The following is a 20363-nucleotide window of genomic DNA, read 5'->3' as shown; positions in this document are numbered from 1 at the left end:
TTTGTCTTCTTAACGTAGACTGATTACAAAGGATACACCTATCTCAAGCTAGCTTATCCTTGACAGTCTATACAACTTTTAAGTAATTAATGTCATTTGAATATATATACATTTATCTCCAAACATATTGGCTGTCCAAAACCATATGCCGTTCTGTTCAGAGGTGTTTGTGATGGTGTGTTCTGCTACGTGTTTTGCAGAGTATTTTATAAGGCAAGGTGGCCCTAGTAATCCAAGACCTCACTACACTTTAAGCTATTACAATTCTGCCAAGAAATGGGGTGTGAACCCTCAGGGTGGCCAATTAGCAAGTGAGACTTCACCTGAGAGTATTGTACATAAGGTGAGATCGTCAGGCTGACAGCAGAATTTTCCTGTACATAAGTAATGAGACTTTCCACCCTCATTTCTATTGGCCTGTAGCAGAGCTCAAGGTTTGAGCCACAGTCCTATTTACCTTGTCACTCTGACCTCTCACACAGAGAGGAAATTCAGCTTCTTCCCAGGCCATTTATTGAAAACCTTGAGATTTGGTCATAGGTTTCATGGTAATGAAATCCAAATCTGTCAAATAATGTCCAGAGTATTTTTCCCTTGATAACTTTATGGTCACTTACAGTGACCATTAAAGTTTAAATGGTTTTTAATTTTAGAACAGTTGGGGATTTTTTTATAGTTCTTTTTGGGGGCTACCCTCAGATTGATCATTGTTTAGCAAATAAAATGGGCTCTTCAAACAATTCAAGGTCAAAACTTACCTTGGCTTCAATTATCTTTACATTTGGACAATGAGATTCTAAGTTTAGACTGAACTATACAGTTGATTGTTTTGGGACTCATTTCATATTGCCTGTGTAGACCCAGCCCTAGAATAGAAGCATCAGGTTGGACTATGGGAAAATTTAGTCCACGCCCTCTAAACAAAACTGAGTTCCAGCCATTGTGGGCACCTGCCCTTCCCTTAACAACCTCCCTCTGATGACCAAGAGCAAATGACCACATCGTGTAGTGAGGAGTAACTAGGAACAGGATGTGGCCTACCAAGGTCATGTCCACACATGCCGGTTTCTCAGTGCACAGGACACAACTTCTGGGAAATTTGACTCAGTCCTAATATGCCCCCTGACTTATGCTATTTGATTCCAGCTCCTCAGCTGAAGCAGTCAGAGGTCGAGCAAGATAATCCTGGAGGCTTATTTTATTCGTTCATGTCCTACAATCTGTCCAAAGTGAAAGGAGATGTCACTCTAGCTTTGAGTAAGATGTGACATCCACTGAAACCACCAAGGAGAAATGAAATCCACCAAATGTCACCATAGCTGCTGCCCAGACAACTCTCGCCAGAACTTGACCTCTCTGTACCATCCTACCCTTTCTAATAACCAAGGGCAAGACGAGGCAGTGGAGTGGATGGGAGTCCCAAGGGAAAAAAAAAACACGTGCCCCAAATCTAGCCTTGATAAATACATATAGGCATAGCCCCAGTGCATTAAAGGGCTCAAAGGACGAGTTGGCATGATGCAGAACTGAAAGGGTCTTTGTCAGTCATCGGCTAGTCCAGCCCCCTTAGTACTGGTGACAAAGAAGAAGCCCAAAGGACTGAGGTCACAGCCAGTGGCTAGGTTGTGGGTTTCCTGACCTCTGGTCAGTGACCTGTATGGCAGTGGTCCTCAGATGCTACCCACCAGCCTACTACAGTTTATCTTCCTCGGCCCCCAGAAAGCCCCCATCTACAAAAGACTCAAGACAGATCCTGACCCTCGACACCCTCTGGTGGCTTTCCATCTCACTCAGGTGGAAACCCGAGGTCCTCAGTGCAGCGTCCAGGCCCACAGGATCTGGCCCCACTACCTCTGACTCTGGCTACCATCACACCGCGGCTCACATACTGCTGCAGCCACACCGGCCTCCTTGCTCTTACGGCGGCCCTCGGCACTCTCCTGCCAGATACACTCAGGGTCTCTGCGTTTGCTGCTGCCTCTGGAATATTCTCTCCTAATCATCTACATAATTTCTTTCACTACTCTGAGGTCTCTACTCAACCACCACTTATCAGAAAGACCTTCCCGGACAACTCTATTTAAATTAGCAGTCCTACCACAGCCCTCCCATCACTTTCCAGACCCCTAACCTGCTTTACTTTATAGCCTCTGAAGTGGTGTATTTATTCGTTTATCGCCAGTCCCCCTACTACCATGGAAGCTCAGTTGATTGCAGGGACTTTCTTTAGTTCACCGCTGAATCCTCAGCACCTTGACCGGCGCCTGGCACATAGTAAGTGCTCAAGAATATCTGATGAACGAATGAATGAGTGAATCTGAAGTTGATATCTGCAGGGCTCCAGCAGCTGGATCAGTCTCATATTGAGTCTCATGTTCATTTTTTTTTTTTTGACTGATGGGGAGGTGAGAGGAAGCTAGCACTCCACATGCTGTTAGCAAGAATATGGACTGGTAGACCTTTCTGGAAGATATTTGGCAATACCTAATGCACTTTAAAAGGTACCAACATACTTTTGGACCCAGATAGGCCATGACTGAGAATGTTCCCTATTGGATGTACTCACAAAAATTCATCAAGATGTGTAAGATCATAACAGCATTTTGCGTAATAGCAAAAACTGTAAACAACTGAAGTGCCCATCCGTGGGAGACTGGTTAAAGAAATACTTGTACAGCCAAACCATGGGAAAATATGGAACCATCATTTAAAAATGTGCTGAATCCACTAACAAACGTAGTAAGGTAGATAGCTGGGGGGAAGCAGCCGCAAGGCACAGGGATATTAGCTCGGTGCTTTGTGACAGCCTGGAAGTGTGGGATGGGGAGAGTGGGAGGGAGGGAGACGCAAGAGGGAAGACATATGGGAACATATGTATATGTATAGCTGATTCACTTTGTTGTAAAGCAGAAACTAACACACCATTGTAAAGCAATTATACCCCAATAAAGATGTTTAAAAAAAAAAAAAAATGTGCTGAATCTATGAGCACTCATATGGAAAATTCTTCTACTTGACATACAAGTGAAAAAGCTAAGATGAAGAACGGCATTCATAGTATGACCCTTTTGTGTCAATTTTTTAGATGAGATATACAAATGCATATGTGCTGGCAGAAGGCATAAAATATCTTTAGGCTGAATCATAGGAAATTGTTAATAGTGATTACACTGGGGACAGGGGACTAGGGTGTGAAAGGAAAACTTTCACTTTTCATTTTGTGCATTTTTGTAGCATTCAAATTTTCCAGCCAAGAATGGTCTCATTCTTGTACAATGTTTAAATGTCAACGGAGATTGCTTGAGTGATGAGATGACGAGTGATTTTTTTGTTGTCGTTGTTCTTATACTTCTCTGTTCTTAAGCAACAGCTGGTATTCACCATTTTAAAAAATAAAATACAAGCAGAGAGCTCAAATGGACCTGCTTATCATCTCAAACCTCCCAGTTTTGAACAGAGGAATGTATATCTGGGATTATTCCTTTTAAAACTGATCACAGGGCTTCCCTGGTGGCGCAGTGGTCGAGAGTCCGCCTGCCGATGCAGGGGACGCGGGTTCGTGCCCCGGTCCGGGAAGATCCCACATGCCGCGGAGCAGCTGGGCCCGTGAGCCGTGGCCGCTGAGCCTGCGCTTCCGGAGCCTGTGCTCCGCAACGGGAGAGGCCGCAACAGTGAGAGGCCCGCGTACCACCAAAAAAAAAAAAAAAACTGATCACATAACTCTTCACAAACTGATTATTTGTTGTGAATGAGGCTTGTGATTAATTTTAAGAAGCCTAGAGTTGTCATCTAGTAATCAGGAGACAAGGTACTTCCTATTTCAGTGGGACTCTTTCAAAGCACTTTCACAAGCTTTATCTCATTTAATTTTCACAACAAGCCTGTGAAGCGGGTTGATCTTGACTTATTATCCTTCTTCTACAGCTGAGAAATGTAAGACACTGGCAAGGTCCCAAGGTTGTAAGAGAGAAAAACAGAACCAGGAAAGAAGCAGCTTGATCAGCTTCAGAGTGTTGCTGCCTTGTAGACTGAAACCTCACCTTCAAATGTTCTGTTCCAAGTCTGCTGGATAATTTTCCCTCCATCCTTCTTACTGTAACCAGCTCTGAGTACTTCATGTAAAGCCAGGACGTAGAGGAGGATGGCATCGTGGAATCCTTCAACAAACATGTTAACCTGGAAAGGAAAGCCCAGCTGGGTGAGCCCAGACAACAAATGACTCACATTCGGGAATAATGTGGGCAAATCCAAGTGGTTAACAAGTTAGACTCGAGGCCCGTAAGCGATGGCAGAGGTGTGCAAAAGAGTAGCTAACAAGACTCATGCCACAATTTTCCTGGCACTGGCTTAGTCAGGAAAACCCTTCCCCCGTTTGGGAGTTTGGAGAGCAGACAAGATATTACAGAAGTCAAGAACATTGTACCTGTGGGCCAGGTTAAGTATTCCAGGTGCATCAGCCTTTGCCCATAGATGCCTCTGCACACGTGCCCTCCTTCTTCCCACATCTGCTCTCTACCTCAAGCCAACTAGAGTCCAACCTTCCCCCGAGGTCTTCTCCATCTTCACCAGCCCCTGTGATCCCCATGCTCTGAATGTGGAGCATGGCTAAAAAAACAGTAGGGATCCATTCATTCATATTCAAATACTACCGAACTCCTAGTAGAGCGCAAAGGGGGCAAAGAGAAATGGATGCTGCCATCCCTGCCTGCCCAGCATTTCTGTCCTCTCCTCTACCAGCATCAACATCTCAGTTTCTCTTTCCAATTTGTGTTCTGAGTAGTTCCAGGGCATCTGACCACTCCCTACCTCCAGTCCCTGCCAAGCTCCAAGGACAAGAATGGAAACAGGCCATTGGTTTATCTCAGTTGAGTCCTGGCTCAAGTAAGATAGCCCTTGCGCTCAGAAACATACAACTTCACGTGAAACTGGAGAAGTCACTTAATCCTTCAGAGCCTTGTGTCCTTCTATAAGCACCATTTGGCAAGTTCTGATACCACATTTAAACCCACTGTAACGTTCATTGAACATGAGCTGAGCAAATACAATCTTGAAACACTTAGTAGCTTACAGATTAGGTATAAGAGTATCCCCAAATTCCAGCCTTCTTATTTCAGAAGAAAGCATCAAGAATGGAATTCCGTGAAGCAGAGTGAATTGGGCATCCCACAGACAACCACGGTGAGGCATTGAGAGAGGCATTCCTGCCCCAGTCGTGGAAAGAGACCCCGGAGGAAGAGAGCCACCTGGTTCAAATACACAAACATTCACAGAAGACATGGCTCAACGTCCAGTTCTTCTTGGCCTCATCCCACCCTGAAGGACAATAAGTCCTGTTTGCATCAGAGGAGCGAATATCTCAGAATTGCCAAAGCCTAGTGCTGAGAGGCAGGCTAGAATAATGGTTAAAGAGCCTGGGCTCGCTGCCCAGCTCTGCCACTTCCTGGCTGTGCTTTTGCACCACTCTGGGTCTCAGTTTTCCCCATCTGGAAAATGAGGAAAATATTCGTGCCTATCTCAAGGGGTTGCTGTCATGTTTAAGTGAACTAACAGATGTAAAATATGTAAAAGTCAGCACTCCCTGTTAGTTTTTGTTGTTATTGTCTAGAGACAGAGAATTATAAACCTAGGAATCCTGCTTAGCTTCTAATTCCTAATAGCAGTGTTCAAAAAATAAGGGATCTAATTACTATTACAACATATCTTATTGACCCACTTTACACTTAATGGAAACTAAGCCTCCTTGTTCATGCTTTCATATTCCAAACCTCTGGGAGAGGCAGAGGACAGAAGAGTATGGTTTACCGGAGACCCCTCAGTTAGCTGCTAGACCCAGAGTCTAATCCTGGCCCTGACATGTTAGTTGATCTCTCTAGTCTTCAATATCCTTATCGACTAAATGTGAGTTTAGTATCTACTCATCTCATAGAGCTCTTCTGGGGATTAAATGAACGAGTGCATGTAAAACATCTAACACAGCTCTTGGGACTGTGAAAGCAAATGGTAGACATTAGCTCTTACTGTTAGCCATCAAGTCTCAGAGTCATTATTTTTTTAGGCAAAGCAGAATGGTGTAGAAATAAAATCTACTAGTCAAAGATAATTTTCTGCTGATTGCACTATGCTAATTCAATTTTCCAGAGGAATATGAAATGTTCACTTAGGCCACGAAGTCATCATGGCTTGAGAAAGTAGCGTGCTGATGGGTTAATGAGTTTTAATGAGTGGACTGTAGCTGTGTAACTTAATCCTCAGGCCACAATAAAAACGATTTTTTCAAAAGATCAATCTTCCCTTTGATAACTGTATAAAAACCACCCTGCTACAGAGGGAAGCATCATAGAATCGTGGAATATGGGAAACATAAGATGCCTTTGAAAAGCCCTGGTCCGATCCACTCCTTACTTTGAGTACCTAAAGGCATCGCTCACCTGCCATCTCCCTGCATTCTGTAAGTGAGAGTTGTTCCATCTACAGTCCTTGTTCTGAGGGAGTCTAAGACAGCCCCTACTTAGACTGTGAAGTACCAGCTGCTGGACATCACCTGTCCACCTTTCTCCCTCCTCTTTCTCAAAATCCTAACCCTGGGCCGCCACGCTGCCACTGGCCACCCAAAGCACAGGACACGTGTCCCAGCACCACCCTCTGTCTGGCTCTTGAGCTCCCTTCCTTCTTGATACGCCCTCTGAGCTGCCCCCTCTACAATCAGGATGGGAAGAATAATTATCTGGCTGAAAAACATGAACTTGGATTACTTCTGTCCTAGCAGGCTTAATGGTAGAAGAGAATAGATAGGCTCTCAATACCTGCCCGCGTCCAAAAACTCATTTTATCTGGGTTTGCAAATGAAACGCAAAATTTACCTTCTTTCCTCTCAAATTGGCTGAGTGTCTCCCTCTCCTGCCAAAATTAGCAGGAGAGCTGCTGGCCCCCACTGAGGTTCACTCACACCCCAGCCCGCTGCGGGGGACGTTTCATAACACCTACCTCATAGGACCTCAAGCCAGAAGCAAGACCCCAGAGACCGTCTTTTCTCGAGGAGAACATTCTCACATCCACACGTGTTTTTTAATGGGAGGAAAGCCCATTAGCACATTATAGACACTGAAAATTGGAAGTGCCAATTTTTTTAAAAAATGAGGGAGAAAAATAAATCCAGAGTATTAAGTTGCCTTTGGAACACTTTCCGCTGGCCCCCAGGCTGAAAGGAACGAGGTCATCTGGTCCGTCCCCCCCACCCCCCCCACCCCCCACCCCCACCCCCACACCCCCCACACGCCCCGCCTCTGGCCAGAACAACACTGGGACTTCAAACTCCTGCCTGACAGATCAGGCAGTGGTTACTAAAGGAAGAAAACAGCGTTCCCTCTTCTGACCGACCTGTTCTAGTAGTAAGCCTCATTTCTAGCCGGAAAGCCCTTCCTTACTGTCATTAGCCATGAGTCTTCCTTAAATTCCTAAATGCAGCCATTCCCCTGCTCGATGGCAGAGTTAAGAGAACAAATACAGTTCATGAGCCCTAGGAGTTTCGTCTCCACCAAACAGCACCGCCGCCCCCCACTGGTGCGTAGATGGACTCCACACAAGGCAGCTGGTGAAGTCGACCCCCGTGAGGGACCAGCTCCAGGATGATAATGATTTGCTCTGTGCATCAAAGTGTCTGTCGTTCAAACAAGATGGAAATCGTTCACCATCTTCCGCTCATTCTGGGGAGTTTGCCCAGAACAAGGAAGCATGCTCTCCCGTCATTTCGTCTCAGTTCCCTTGATTTTGTCCTCTGGTGCTGGCCAGTGGCAGCTATTCCACATAAAAGAAAGCCATTTTTGCCTTTGGCCTTTCTCCCTGATAGCACCTGTCAGCCATGTCTATTTGTTAGTGTAGTTTCTTCTTAATTCTCTATCATGGGAAAAGCTGAATACAAATCTCGTTCTTTTCCAAAGCGGACTCACAGATATAGAGAACAAACCAGTGGCTACCAGTGGGGCGAGGGAAGGAGGGAGGAGCAATAGGAATAGGGGATTAAGAGGTACAAACAACTAGGTATAAAATAAGCTACAAAGATACATTGTACAATGTGGGGAATATAGCCAGTATTTTATAATAACTATTAATGGCATATAACCTTTAAAAATCATGAACCACTATACAAGTACACCAGTACATAAGTACACCAGTAACTTATATAATATTGTACATCAGCTATCCTTCAATTAAAAAAAAAAAGAAATCTAGTTCTTTTTTAACTGAGCATAATGAGTTGCCATTCCTGACATGGCTCTTATCTGTGACAGTGAGCAGAGTCTTTCTCATTTCTCTTTGGGGAGACAAATTCATAGGTGAATTCCTCAATGCCTGTGCTCCAAACAAGACAGCAGAGAATGCTACATGCCTCAGCTGTTCTTGTAAAGTGAGAGTGGACCACCCAGCAGTAATCTCGCTCCCAGGGTCGTCTGGATACCTGAGAAAGCCTGTAAAGCTCTCAGATGGAGACTAGTGGGAGAAAGCTACCAAAGTTAAGCACAAGGCTAGGCTCTCCCAGGGCTTCACTCGTGGTGTTCACATGTACTCAAGCATGTCGTAAGGTGGTTCTGTCTTTCTCACCACAAACCAACGGTCCCAAATGCAAATCAGGAAAGCAGAGGGTTTGGGGCAGTGTTTCTTAAGAGTCTTTTGAAAAGACATGACCCTTAACGTCCCCATCAGTTAAAGGGGAGATCAGGGACAAGGACATTTTGATGGCAGGCAGATAAGAGGAGAGATGGTCCAGGACCTGCCTCTCCCTATCACAGCAGAAACAGTGGCAGCTTCATCTTGAATTATTAGTAATAAGACCCTGAAAATGAACCTTGTCCTGCCCTCCTAGGCCACTGGAGATGGTAGACACAGAAGAAAGTGGCCTGGCCGTGCTGCATGGGGAGGCCGAAGGTTAAAGGACATTATGCATTTGATGAACACTGCACACATGACCTCCATACAATAAAAATAAGATCCTATCTGTTTTCATTCCATTTTCTTTTGAATCATAAAATTTTAAATCTACAATATAGAGTAACAACAGCAGGAACTTCCATAAATCAAGTGATATCACCAATTCTTCAACATCAAAAGAGGGGTTCTCACTCTTACTGGCGTACACCCCTCTTCTATACCGGGCCTTCTATACTGCTCTTCTATACTGGGCCTGCCTTCATGGAATTCACACTTGGTCACTTGCTGACTTATTTTAGCCTTGAGGAAAGTGCAGTTGTAAATTTTTACCCTTATCCTAGTAACTCCGAGGAAATGCAAAGGGCAAGTGGCTTACCAAGAGTCAGGCAGCAGACCTGGGAGAGAGCCAGGGTCCAGCCCTGTGCTTGGCCGAAGAATTGCCATATCGTCTGGCAGACTTCTTTGGGGTGGGGATGGGCCCTAAGTCACCCAAATGACTGTCTCCATCCCAGGCTCAGCCCTGCCCCTATAGTAATGCCCTAGACTGGGAAACTAACTTGGGTCTCCTAGCCTAAAGTGTGGCTGCCTGCAAATAGAAGCAGATTTTTTTCTCTCTCTCATCACCTAAAACAAAATGGATCATTAAACAAAAGCAGCCCCGGGAAGATCATTAAGTCAAGTTCTGACCCCTCGGGTGTCTCCCACGCTACCGCAATCGGCTGCCCTTCTAATGACGGGAACGGCAGTGCAGGCTGCGCGCAGGTGCCGCGGTGCTGGTGGACGGCATCCACTTACATGAGGCAACCTCGGCCAGGAGAGCCGCCCCGAGAAACGAGGTGGAGGAGAACTCCGTGGAACTGGGCTCCTGGAATTAGTGGGTGTGGAGCGCAAGCACGAGAATGACTTTCTAAAATTCTCCCAGTGCTCATACAGGGAATTCGGTCATCTGATACATGTGCCCTTTGAATGTGCCCCACACACACGTCATATAAGGATGCTTCTCATCACCTATCACTCTTGAAGGCTTAGTTGAGAAATGCACATACCTAATGACATAATCGTCTCTGGCTTTCAGATGAATCAGGTGAGCAATGTCTGTCCTTGGCCTTCATGTCCCACCAGTGCCCGACCAGATGTGCCTCCGGAAAGCCTGGGGACCCGACCCCCACAGACTGCTCTGGACACTTGCTGGCCTTCTTTCCAGGGGTCTATGTTCCTGTCGGGCACAATGTCGAGGTGGGTCAACACACACACCAAACCCAAGGGGGAAGGGCCGAGGCAGGCAGCAAGTACTCTGCCCACTCTGCTGGACGGTGAGGCAGCCCCAAGACTGCAAGTGGGGTGACCAAGCCAGAGTGAGATGGAGACGGGGGACACAGGGGGACAAGTTCTGGCCTCACTCCTGAAAGGCCAAAATCAGAAGAAGCATGTAGACTCTACTTTATCCACCTTGATGACATCCTTGAAAGCTGATCCTGAGAACTTGAGATAGCTTTCCTTAAATTTCTTGAGTCACCTGGAGATGTGATTACAAGGAAGAGAGAAGCAAAAATCTAGGCTTTGTATAAGGATGACTTTTTTTTTCACTTCTGTCTTGTGTCTTAAAATGAAACCTCTCCTTCTTATTCAAGCAGTTTCAAGGTGTGGTGAGGACTGAGTTAAGATCCAGAAGCCCGACTCCCAGTTCAAGCAGCTCTGGTTTATTCACTCATTGTGAACAGTCAGGAGCTTAATTTTGTTCAATTCTTAATTCCGAGTTTCCGAAGCTGGATTCCATACAGCAGCAGCATTCCTTAACATGTTAACAGATGGCTCTAGAAATAGCACTATCGTGGTTAAACAGGTTTACAAAATGCTAGATTGAACGAAGTCAAGCAGTTCTCTTTACTTCCAGGTATTAACTATGATACTAAGCATCTCCTATATTCTAGGAGCTGAACTTAATAGAATTTAAGTTCTACTGTGTTTAGTCCTTACAAAACCTTCATAGATGGACACTGTTATTATCCTGTAAGAGACACTCTGACTAACACCCTAAACAGAAACGAGAGATCTTTGTCGGCGGATGGGGTCAAAACTGCAGAAGATGTTGGGTGGGCAAGTTCTTAAGTAGGGGTCCAAACCAGGCTTCCCTAGTTATGACCTCTATCCAACTGGCACATATGTTCAGCCAGCTAAGGTTGTAAAACAGTTTTGTGCTCTGGTTTCTGCTTCTAACCGGCTGATAGTTGAGGAGTTCTACAAGTTGAGCACGTAGGCTAGAAAGACCAGCGAGGGTCTATAAAAGAGAAGACTAACAATGTACTGGAAGATGAGGGAGGGACAGAACCCGCACCTAGAGACAGAATGAGAGGGCAGAAGATGGAAGAAGAAAAGAGGAGAGGGGACATGAGGCAACACACTAACTGTTAAGCAGATATTTAAACCAGCAGCTCAGATCAAGTGAATCAGGATTTCTGGCCCATCTGTGAATAAAAAGGCCTATTAATCCTATTAATCCCACTTCTGGGTATATATCTGAAGGGACGGAAGTCAGTGTCTGGAAGAGATACTGCACTCTGTTCATGGCATCATTTTTCACAATAGCCAAGCTATGGAAACAACTGTGTCCACTGGCAGATGAACGATTAAAGAAAATGTGTGAGAGAGAGACACACACAGAATTTGGTCATAAAAAAATATGGAAATCCTGCCATTTGTGACAATCTGGAGGGCGTTATGCTAAGTAAAATAAGCCATACAGAGAAAGACAATGCTATATGATCTCACCTGTGTGGAATCTAAAAAAGTCAGATTCATAGAAAAAGAGAGTTGAACGGTGGTTGCCAGAGGCTGGAGAGTGGGAGAAATGGGGAGATGTTGGTAAAAGGGTAAAAACTTTCGGTTATAAGATGAATAAGTTCTGGGGCTTTGATGTACAGCATGGTGACTACTGTTAACAATACTGTATTGTATACATGTAATTTACTAAGAGAGTAAATCTTAAAATGTTCTCACCACCAGAAAATAAAAATAGAAAAGGTAACTATACGAGGTCATGGTGTGTTAACTAACCGTATTGTGGTAATCACTTCACAATGTACACACATAGCAAATCACTATGTCGTACACCTTCAATTTATGTGAATTCATTTGTCAACTATAGCTCATTAAAGATGTGGGGGGAGGAGGGTGGTTGCTTATGGGGGTAGAAACTGATTGGAAAGGGACATGAGGAAACTGCATGTGGTCCTGCAAATCTCCTATATCTTAACAGGAGTCGTAGTTGCATGGACATACACGTTTATCGGAGGTGATCAAATAGCACAATCAAGAGCTATGGATTTCATTGTGTATAAATTTTATTAAATAAAATAATAAACTTATCTTTGAGATACATATTAAAATGCTTAAGATGAAACGAGGATGCCTTAGATTTGCTTCAGAATTACTGGCGCCGAGGGGTAAGGGTGGGAAAAAAGTTAGAGATGAAATTAGACTGACTTGGTTAATTATTGAAGCTGAGTGGTGAGGACACAGAGTTTCACATACTGTGCTCTCCATTTCTGTATGTATTTAAAATTTCCCATAATAAACATTTTCTTAATTCCCTAAATGAATATCCCAAGTCCGGAAAATTGTGGAAAACTTTCCACAGTAGCTTCTATAAGAACATATGAAAATACATAATCATAAGGTCAACATTCATGTTTTGTCCAGTCCAGTTCTGTTTTCTATCACTGAACTAAATTCATTTTTAATTTTTAAATGAATAAGTCTTTAAAGGTATTTGTATATCGCCAATATCAACTTTAAAGAATAGGGCCTCACACCAAAAGATCAACACACTCTGAATCACATTTGGGATCCAGCATAATGAACTGATCTAAATCATTCTGGAACCCATGTTAAGACAGCCTTTGGAAAATATGCAAGTAATGAGTTTCATATGCTTACTAACTACCAGGAAAAATAGTCATTCCTTGTCATTATCCTGAAAGTATCCCTTCAGGTCTACTGCTTGAGAATTCAGTTAAGTCTTCAGATTTCAAGAAATGCCCCACGGTCTTCACAAGGTTGGACGGTGCAACATTTCAAAGAGATGGATCTTTTTAAGTCTATTTCGTAAGAAAATTGTTTCACTCCCTTGGGCAATTAAAAGATACTCTATTTCTTTTTAAAAACATTTAGGGCTAACATATTCTACTAACGTGAGGAGACTCGTTTCTCTTAAGAAAGTTACCAGAACTATGCAGAGTACTCTAGATGCAGATGTATCATGATTTTGAATCATGGATAGAATGACACTGAGCTTCATAAATATATTGGCCACAATACAGGAGAGACCCTTGGGTACACATCTTAGGGAGCTGCATCGCGTTAACCTCACAGGCATTCTTAACAGCCTAAAAGAATTACAGAATCACAAGTTTACAACTCGAAGGGAATTTACGGCTCATATAGTCCAACCAGCATGTCGTGTAAATGAGAAGCTGAAGCCTGTAATAGTTGCCTGATTCACTCAACGTTGCACAGATAGTAAGAACAGAGCTGCGACTGGAACTCAAATCTCCTGGCCAAATCAGTACCTGCATCATCAGTGTTGATTTGTCTATCAAGCAAGGCACCTCCTTAAAGACCAAACTCACACCCAAGGCTAGAGCATCAATATGAGTTCTCTAACACGTATAAGATTTCCAAGATGTTATATGCACATCAAGAGAGAGAAAAGAAGAACGAAGAAGTTTGCCCTAGCAAACACATTTTGAATTACCTGTCAGGAAAGTATAATCAAAGGAGGGGGGAGAAAAGGTGATATTGGATACCAGATTGTTTAAGTTAGCTCCAGGTTCCCTTTAAAACAATGTAAATTGACCAAAAGGCCTAATCTGTTTAAGCCCACTGCTTGTAAAGTCAATTCATCATTATTTAAGGATCTGCTATATCTTTTTTAAGAGCTGAGGCACAGAACTTAAAGGGGAAAAATCCTAATCAGAGGCTCTGTTCTCAAAGAACTAAGACGTCAATAATCCTATGTCAAATATCACTGTCGTCTGACGCAAGGACCCTCCCTCACTCCCAGGGCAGAATGAATGCATTAAGGAGGTTGGCAGTCAGCTCACATTCTTCCTCTCCACCCACATTATTGCACTCGTACTGAACCATTTCAATCTCCCTGTGCATTATCCATTCATTGAACATGAACACTTCATCTCCACTGAACTTCATCAATTCACTCTCATGCATATACCCTAGGCCAAAGCTTCTCAGAACTGTGCACACAGTTCACTGGCAAATCTTGTTCAAATGCAGGTTCTGATTCAGCAGGTCTGAGGGATAGAGCACTACACCTCCTCATTTCCACAGTCTCCCAGATGATGCTGGTGCCACTGGTCCATAGACCACCCTTTGAGTAGCAAAGATCTTATCATCACCCAGAACTGCTCTACTTTCAAAATACTTGCAAATCTCTTTTTGACTACAGTCTCCTACTTTCTACTTTCTTCTGCATGCAGAATAAGTTCTTTGAACTCGGAGCTCCAGCCTCCTTGACTCCCCCTCTAGGCTTGGTCCAGCAGAGCTCAGAATGGAGCAGTTCTGAATGAAAGGATGAGGCAGGTAGACACAGTGTTATTCAGGCAGAGGTGCCAATGGGCAATTGGAACTCGGGGTCTGCCACTCAAAGACAGGCTGGAGTTGGAGATAGAAATTTAAGTGTTATCCACATCACGATGAACATCCCACCCAGGCGAGTGGATGTGCTGCCCAGAAAGTGTTTAGAGAAGAAAAACGGCCAAGGAAAGAATCTGGGAAACACTAATATTTGTGGAGCAAGTGGAAAAGGGGAGTCATGAAAGGAGACCAGGAAAGTCTACAATGTAGGCAGAGAACTTAGACACGGTGGTGTCTTGGCAGCCAAGGGAGGAGCAAATTTCAAAAAAGAGAGACCTTTCCAAACTCCTCCTCTACGAAAATCCCCTCATTCAAGGCAGGTGATTTTGCTCACTATTCCCTAAACGTGTCTACTGCCTCCTTCTTCTAAGCTGGGATTCCCTATATTAGCCTCTCTGAGGAGGCTCTTCTGCACCCACCTCTTCTTACCCATCCTTCAAGAGCCACCCGCACAAGTGATGAATTGTCCTCACAAGACACAATGCCTTGCCTGAAGGAGGCGCTCAGTAAGTGTGCAATGGCGGGCATACAGGTTCAATGAACAACCGTCTGCAGGCTTAACTGTATGCCTGGTGATACATAGGGTCAAATGACCAACAAAAACGCATGTGCATCTAGAGGGCATATGTGCTGTATCTGAAATCTGAAATCTGTTCTACCCAAGAAATCTGTTCTACCCAAGAAATTCTTAGACACAGGGCTACCATAAATGTACTGCTGAGTATATTTCAGTCACTGCTGAGTTACGAAAAGAGAAAATGGCCCCCAATTGAAATGAATGTAGTTTGTAGAGCAACGATGGGCAAATTAGAGTGCCGATCCGATGCAGGACTATTTACTAATAAATGAAATCTCTTTAAGATCTTTAGGATAGGGTAAAAACAAAGCTGGCTGACTTCAGTGATTTAGTAATTATCCCACATAGAGAGAACGGTAAAGGGAATAATACAGGTCCCCAAATTTAGGCCAATTGTTAAATTGCTCATTATACACACACAAATTCTCTGCTCACCTCCTCCCTATCTGTAAACCACAGTCTGTGGGAGCAAGATTTTTAGAACCAGGACTTCCCTGGTGGCGTAGTGGTTAAGAATCCGCCTGCCAATGCAGGGGACATGGGTTCGATCCCTGGTCCGGGAAGATCCCACATGCCTCACAGCAACGAAGCCCGTGCGCCACAACTACTGAGCCTGCGCTCTAGAGCCCGTGAACCACAACTACTGAGCCCGTGTGCCACAACTACTGAAGGCTGTGCGCCTAGAGCCCGTGTTCCGCAACAAGAGAAGCCACCGCGATGAGAAGCCCGCGCAATGAAGAGTAGCCCCCGCTCGCCGCAACTAGAGAAAGCCCGCGCACGGCAACGAAGACCCCACGCAGCCAAAAATAAATAAAGAAATTTTTTTAAAAAAAGAAGAGAGAGGGACACGGTGGCTGATGCCTCTTGTTTTAAAAAAAGAAAAAGAAAAAGATTTTTAGAACCTTATAAAATGAAGCAAGTTCTCTCCAGGGGGGAAATCAGATAATAAAGACTAATCCAAAATAATTTCCTACAGCTTAAGTCACTTTCGAATTTCATAACCAGGAAGGGGTTGAGCCCCCAGCAATATATTATTCTAGTTCCTCCCTTTTAACAATTGGCTGGACCCCAGAAAGGATGCCATTTGACACTGCTGCTGCACATTGCTCACAGGGCCACGGAGATGCTCTGCTCTCTGCAGCTGGGGCTGTTTTCTTCGGACACTATCAGTCAAAGCGCTTAAGCTTCGAAAACCCCTTTACAATCATTCTTCATAACTTCCAAGAGCAGCCTGGTGCGGTTTTCTCCATTTTACAGATTAACGTCTTCGGCACACAAGGTGGCATGCCCCCGGGTCGCCGATTGTTTTAATGCCTATCAATTAACATTTACTGAACCACTACCTTGGGCTCCTCCGCCATATCCAGTCACACGGACAGAAGCATCAATGACCAGGCCTTATGAACCCAACTCTGCCCACGGACTTTCAAAACTGTGGCTGCAGTCAGCATCAAACACCAAGAGTCCTCTGTTAGTGCAGCGGCCAACGAAGCCGACGGGGCCCATCGGCCTCCCTCCCCTCTTCCAAGCTGGAAGGCTGAACACATGGGCACTCCTTTCTGGTTCCTGTCAAATTATGGGAAATGCAGCCATTTTGCTGCTGCTCTATTAGTAAAATGCAAAGCTTCACGTAAGTTTAGAAAGTACCACGCTGCTCTAGCCACAGGGTGGCCCGACTAAATAAATGTTTCCTGAGCAGAGCTCTCTGGCAGAAAGACTAAAGCCTGGCATTTGAAAGACTCACTCATCTCCTCCACGGAACAGAAAAGTATCACCTTTAGGTTTACTTATGTTGTCTTCCTTTTCCATTTAAATGAAATATCCTGGTAAAGCTAATCTACTGAACCCCCAATATCTTTGTGGAAATGAGTTCCTCACCAAGTGGAGAAAGAAGGATGCTGAGGCCCCCAGAGCACAGAGATGTTGGAAGGAAGGAGAAAGGCAGAAAAAAGAACTCTGAGCTTTCAGCCTCTCCAGTTTTGCCCCATGCTTCTTCACTTATGCTAATGGGTATAATTGTTCGAGCTGATGTATGTTCTTTCTGCAAGCTGAACTGGTAATGCATCTCTAGTCCATATTTTAAGTGACCTGACTCTTCTAGAAAGAATGTGTGCTTCTGCTGTAAAGAGTTTGGCCAAATGCGTGAAACGCCCTTCTACTCCATTCAGTGACGATACAGGAAGAAAAACAAAGGAAAATAGCTTGGCTTTTGGATTGTGAAACTTATTTCCACACTGCATTGCTATTTTCGTCATGCGCATTTGAGTACATTGTCACCATTATTGCAAAATATCTTTCTAACTGAAACTACATCACTGCATATAATGGAAAAAAAATGCAGTGATTGTCTTTTGAAAGGTCAAAATGAAGTCTACTGCTTGGAAAAATCATTTCTAAGTGGGGTGCTGTGGATCCTCCTTGAAGATTTTCCACTTACACCAGTTCAACAGCATTTTTGCAATTAATAAATCCACACCTGCCAATATGTAGAAATCACAAGCAAATGGATACTTATTTACAATCAAACAAAAATACTTTAGCCAGGAGATTCCCAAGTTGTTTTACTATTCTAATTTAGCACAACTAAAGCTATTTATAAGTTACAGAAATAAACAATTTTAAAACATTTTTCCCTTTTATGTCAAGTAAGTGAAATTGATGTATTTTTTTAGATTTCGGTACATCTTTCTTTAAATGTGTTTTGAAAGCCGACTGGTATTTCTTTAGCTAGAAAATAAAAGAATGGCTTTTAAAAAGCCATTCCTCTTGCAGTCCTTATTCCACCTGATTACATCTTCCTAATAAAACTAATCTTATTAATATGTTGGTAGTGAACACATTACTTTTCTCTTGTTAAAAGCCAACTTGTGGTTTGCTTTGATTCTTTCAAATACAATTAGCAAAGCCCTCCAGTGCCGGAAAGGGCCTTTTCATTTGGACAAATTATTCCCTGGCTGACTTTAAAGAAAGGGGGTGAGGGCACAGGGCAGGGTGGTGTTGGGGGTATTCTCCTATTCTGATGCAGCTCTGGCAGACACAAAAGGCTGCCTGTGCACACCCTCACCAGAAGTGGGGCAAGTACTGCTTGCGTCCGCTGCATTTTTTTTTTCTCTTTCATTGGTTTTACTGAAGAGCTAACTGAAAATTTTCAGTAAGAGTATCCAGTTCCGGGCTTCCCTGGTGGCGCAGTGGTTGAGAGTCCGCCTGCTGATGCAGGGGGCGCGGGTTCGTGCCCCGGTCCGGGAAGATCCCACATGCTGCGGAGCGGCTGGGCCCGTGAGCCATGGCCGCTGAGCCTGCGCGTCCGGAGCCTGTGCTCCGCAGCAGGAGAGGCCACAGCAGCGAGAGGCCCGCGTACCGCCAAAAAAAAAAGAGTATCCAGTTCCAATTAAATGATATTATATAAGACAATAAGGGGGGAAGTGCCCGGCCAAGATTTCACTGACGAGCTGATAACTTCTCAACTGATAACACCTCCCACACTGCATCTGTGGAAAACCAGTGTCAAAACACAAGCTGGATTAGACAGCTTTACTGGGGCCTTCCCCTCATTGAAGGAAATGAGAGTGTTGTTTTTCAACATTTTGGACTTTCCAAAATGTAATGCCTGGCCTATCTAAACAATGATTTATTAAACCTTGTCTCTTTTCAAATACTGTGGCTAGATAAGCTGCAGGCTCCAGGCTCCCATTTCATTTTTGAGTGTCAGAGGGAAACCTGGGAGGGAGGGATGGCCCAATACACATCCCACCTCCCTAACAATTCTGCTGTGCATCAGACACTGCCGGAATATTTGTTTAATTAGTTAAATTTTCAACTTTTAAATAAGGAGAAAAAACAAGCTATGGGTGGCCTGCTAACCTCAAATGAGCAAATATCCAAGGTTATAAAATCACCTCCTGCTCAGAATACCTGGTTAGAAATAAAAACAGCATTTACCAAATTCTACCCCAAGTCAAGAACAGAGGTCGCATTAAGAAGTATGAAACTGAATTTGAAAGCCAGAGTACCAAGGATGCAGCATTATTTCATTAAAAAAATGGACTCTGCACATTCTCTATAACTAAAACACCTTTCTTTAACAACGACATCAAAAAGCCATCGCTGAGATTAACTGGAGAAATACTTTTTTAAAAAATGCATCTAAACCACTCTTAAAAACCAGGCTCTAATTTTGTGTTTGCAAAACGACACTTGCAGCTGGATCCCTGCAAATGCAAACTGGACGCAGAACATTGCAATTACTTAGTTTGTGTACACAAAGATGAGTTTTGTGTATACAAAGGGTTTCAGGCTGCAGAACGGTGACCAGTCTGGAGCTGAAGAAAAGTTGGTCCTTTGTATTTTAAAGCTGGAGTAATGAAAATTTCCAAGAGACTTTTATGATATAACTTTATAAGCAGCAGAATACTTTACTGGAATAAAATTCTCCTAAAATGCAGGTGGGTGGGTTGTGATGATTGTTACATTGTGATTTTTCAATAAAGGGTAAGTAAATTCCATATCCAGATATTGACAATGAAATAACAACATCTAAATTAAGACTAAAGTTAGAAAAACACTTTCAACATATAATAACAGAAACCTGGGAATGGGAAAGCCCCTTGAGCTGGTGGCCCCGATCTCTGGTTTTACAACAGAGGAAGCCCTAAGAAGTAAAGTGACCCAGCCAATGGCCTTCTCAGCCCAAGTCCAGGGTCAGGAGCGCTGCCTTCTCTCCTACAGCTCCTTTCCCAGCTGGATTGCCTTTGGTTCTAGAATAATGCTGTCTGCAACATTGGAGATTACTAGGGAACAGATCCTCTTCAGAGGAGATGGTCTCTACTACCCAAGGTTGCACTGGAAGGTGACTGAGTCCCATGTTGGAACCCTCTATACAAGTTTATGTCTTCCAATGTTTTCACTTTTTTCTGAAGTATTTTGTTGTACAATAAGAGAGTCCTAAGAGATTCTAGAAAGGGTGCAAAATTGCTACCACTGCATTGTGATAAATTACAAATAACCCAACAGGACACAAACAGGTCCCATTATTTTTATGTAAATATTCTATTTTTTAACCTTAAAACTTAGCTTTTTAAAAAATCCACGTTAAAACCTAAACTTCTACTTACACTGGCAACAGGATTCCTAGATGATATTCCTATATGTGTTCCTTTTTCAAATGACACTGGCATAAGAGCTGTATTAGAAGAAACAGTTTAGCCCTGGA

At 43.7% G+C, this 20363-nt stretch overlaps 1 protein-coding gene across 2 annotated transcripts in view; it reads right to left on the bottom strand.

Annotated features, from left to right (window-relative positions):
• Nucleotides 1-20363, bottom strand: part of NPR3 (natriuretic peptide receptor 3) — a 65925-nt gene that overhangs the window by 8976 nt on the left and 36586 nt on the right. For both annotated transcript variants that reach the window (XM_065873972.1, XM_065873973.1), the window contains exon 4: nt 4041-4176. In XM_065873972.1, the coding sequence (XP_065730044.1) occupies nt 4041-4176 (136 nt within the window). The remainder of the gene's footprint in view (nt 1-4040; nt 4177-20363) is intronic.

The sequence above is a fragment of the Phocoena phocoena genome, chromosome 3 (genome assembly GCF_963924675.1).
Source record: "Phocoena phocoena chromosome 3, mPhoPho1.1, whole genome shotgun sequence".
NCBI classification, from domain to species: domain Eukaryota; kingdom Metazoa; phylum Chordata; class Mammalia; order Artiodactyla; family Phocoenidae; genus Phocoena; species Phocoena phocoena.
Note: the sequence above shows the minus strand (reverse complement) of the source record. Positions and strands in the feature narration are given on the sequence as shown.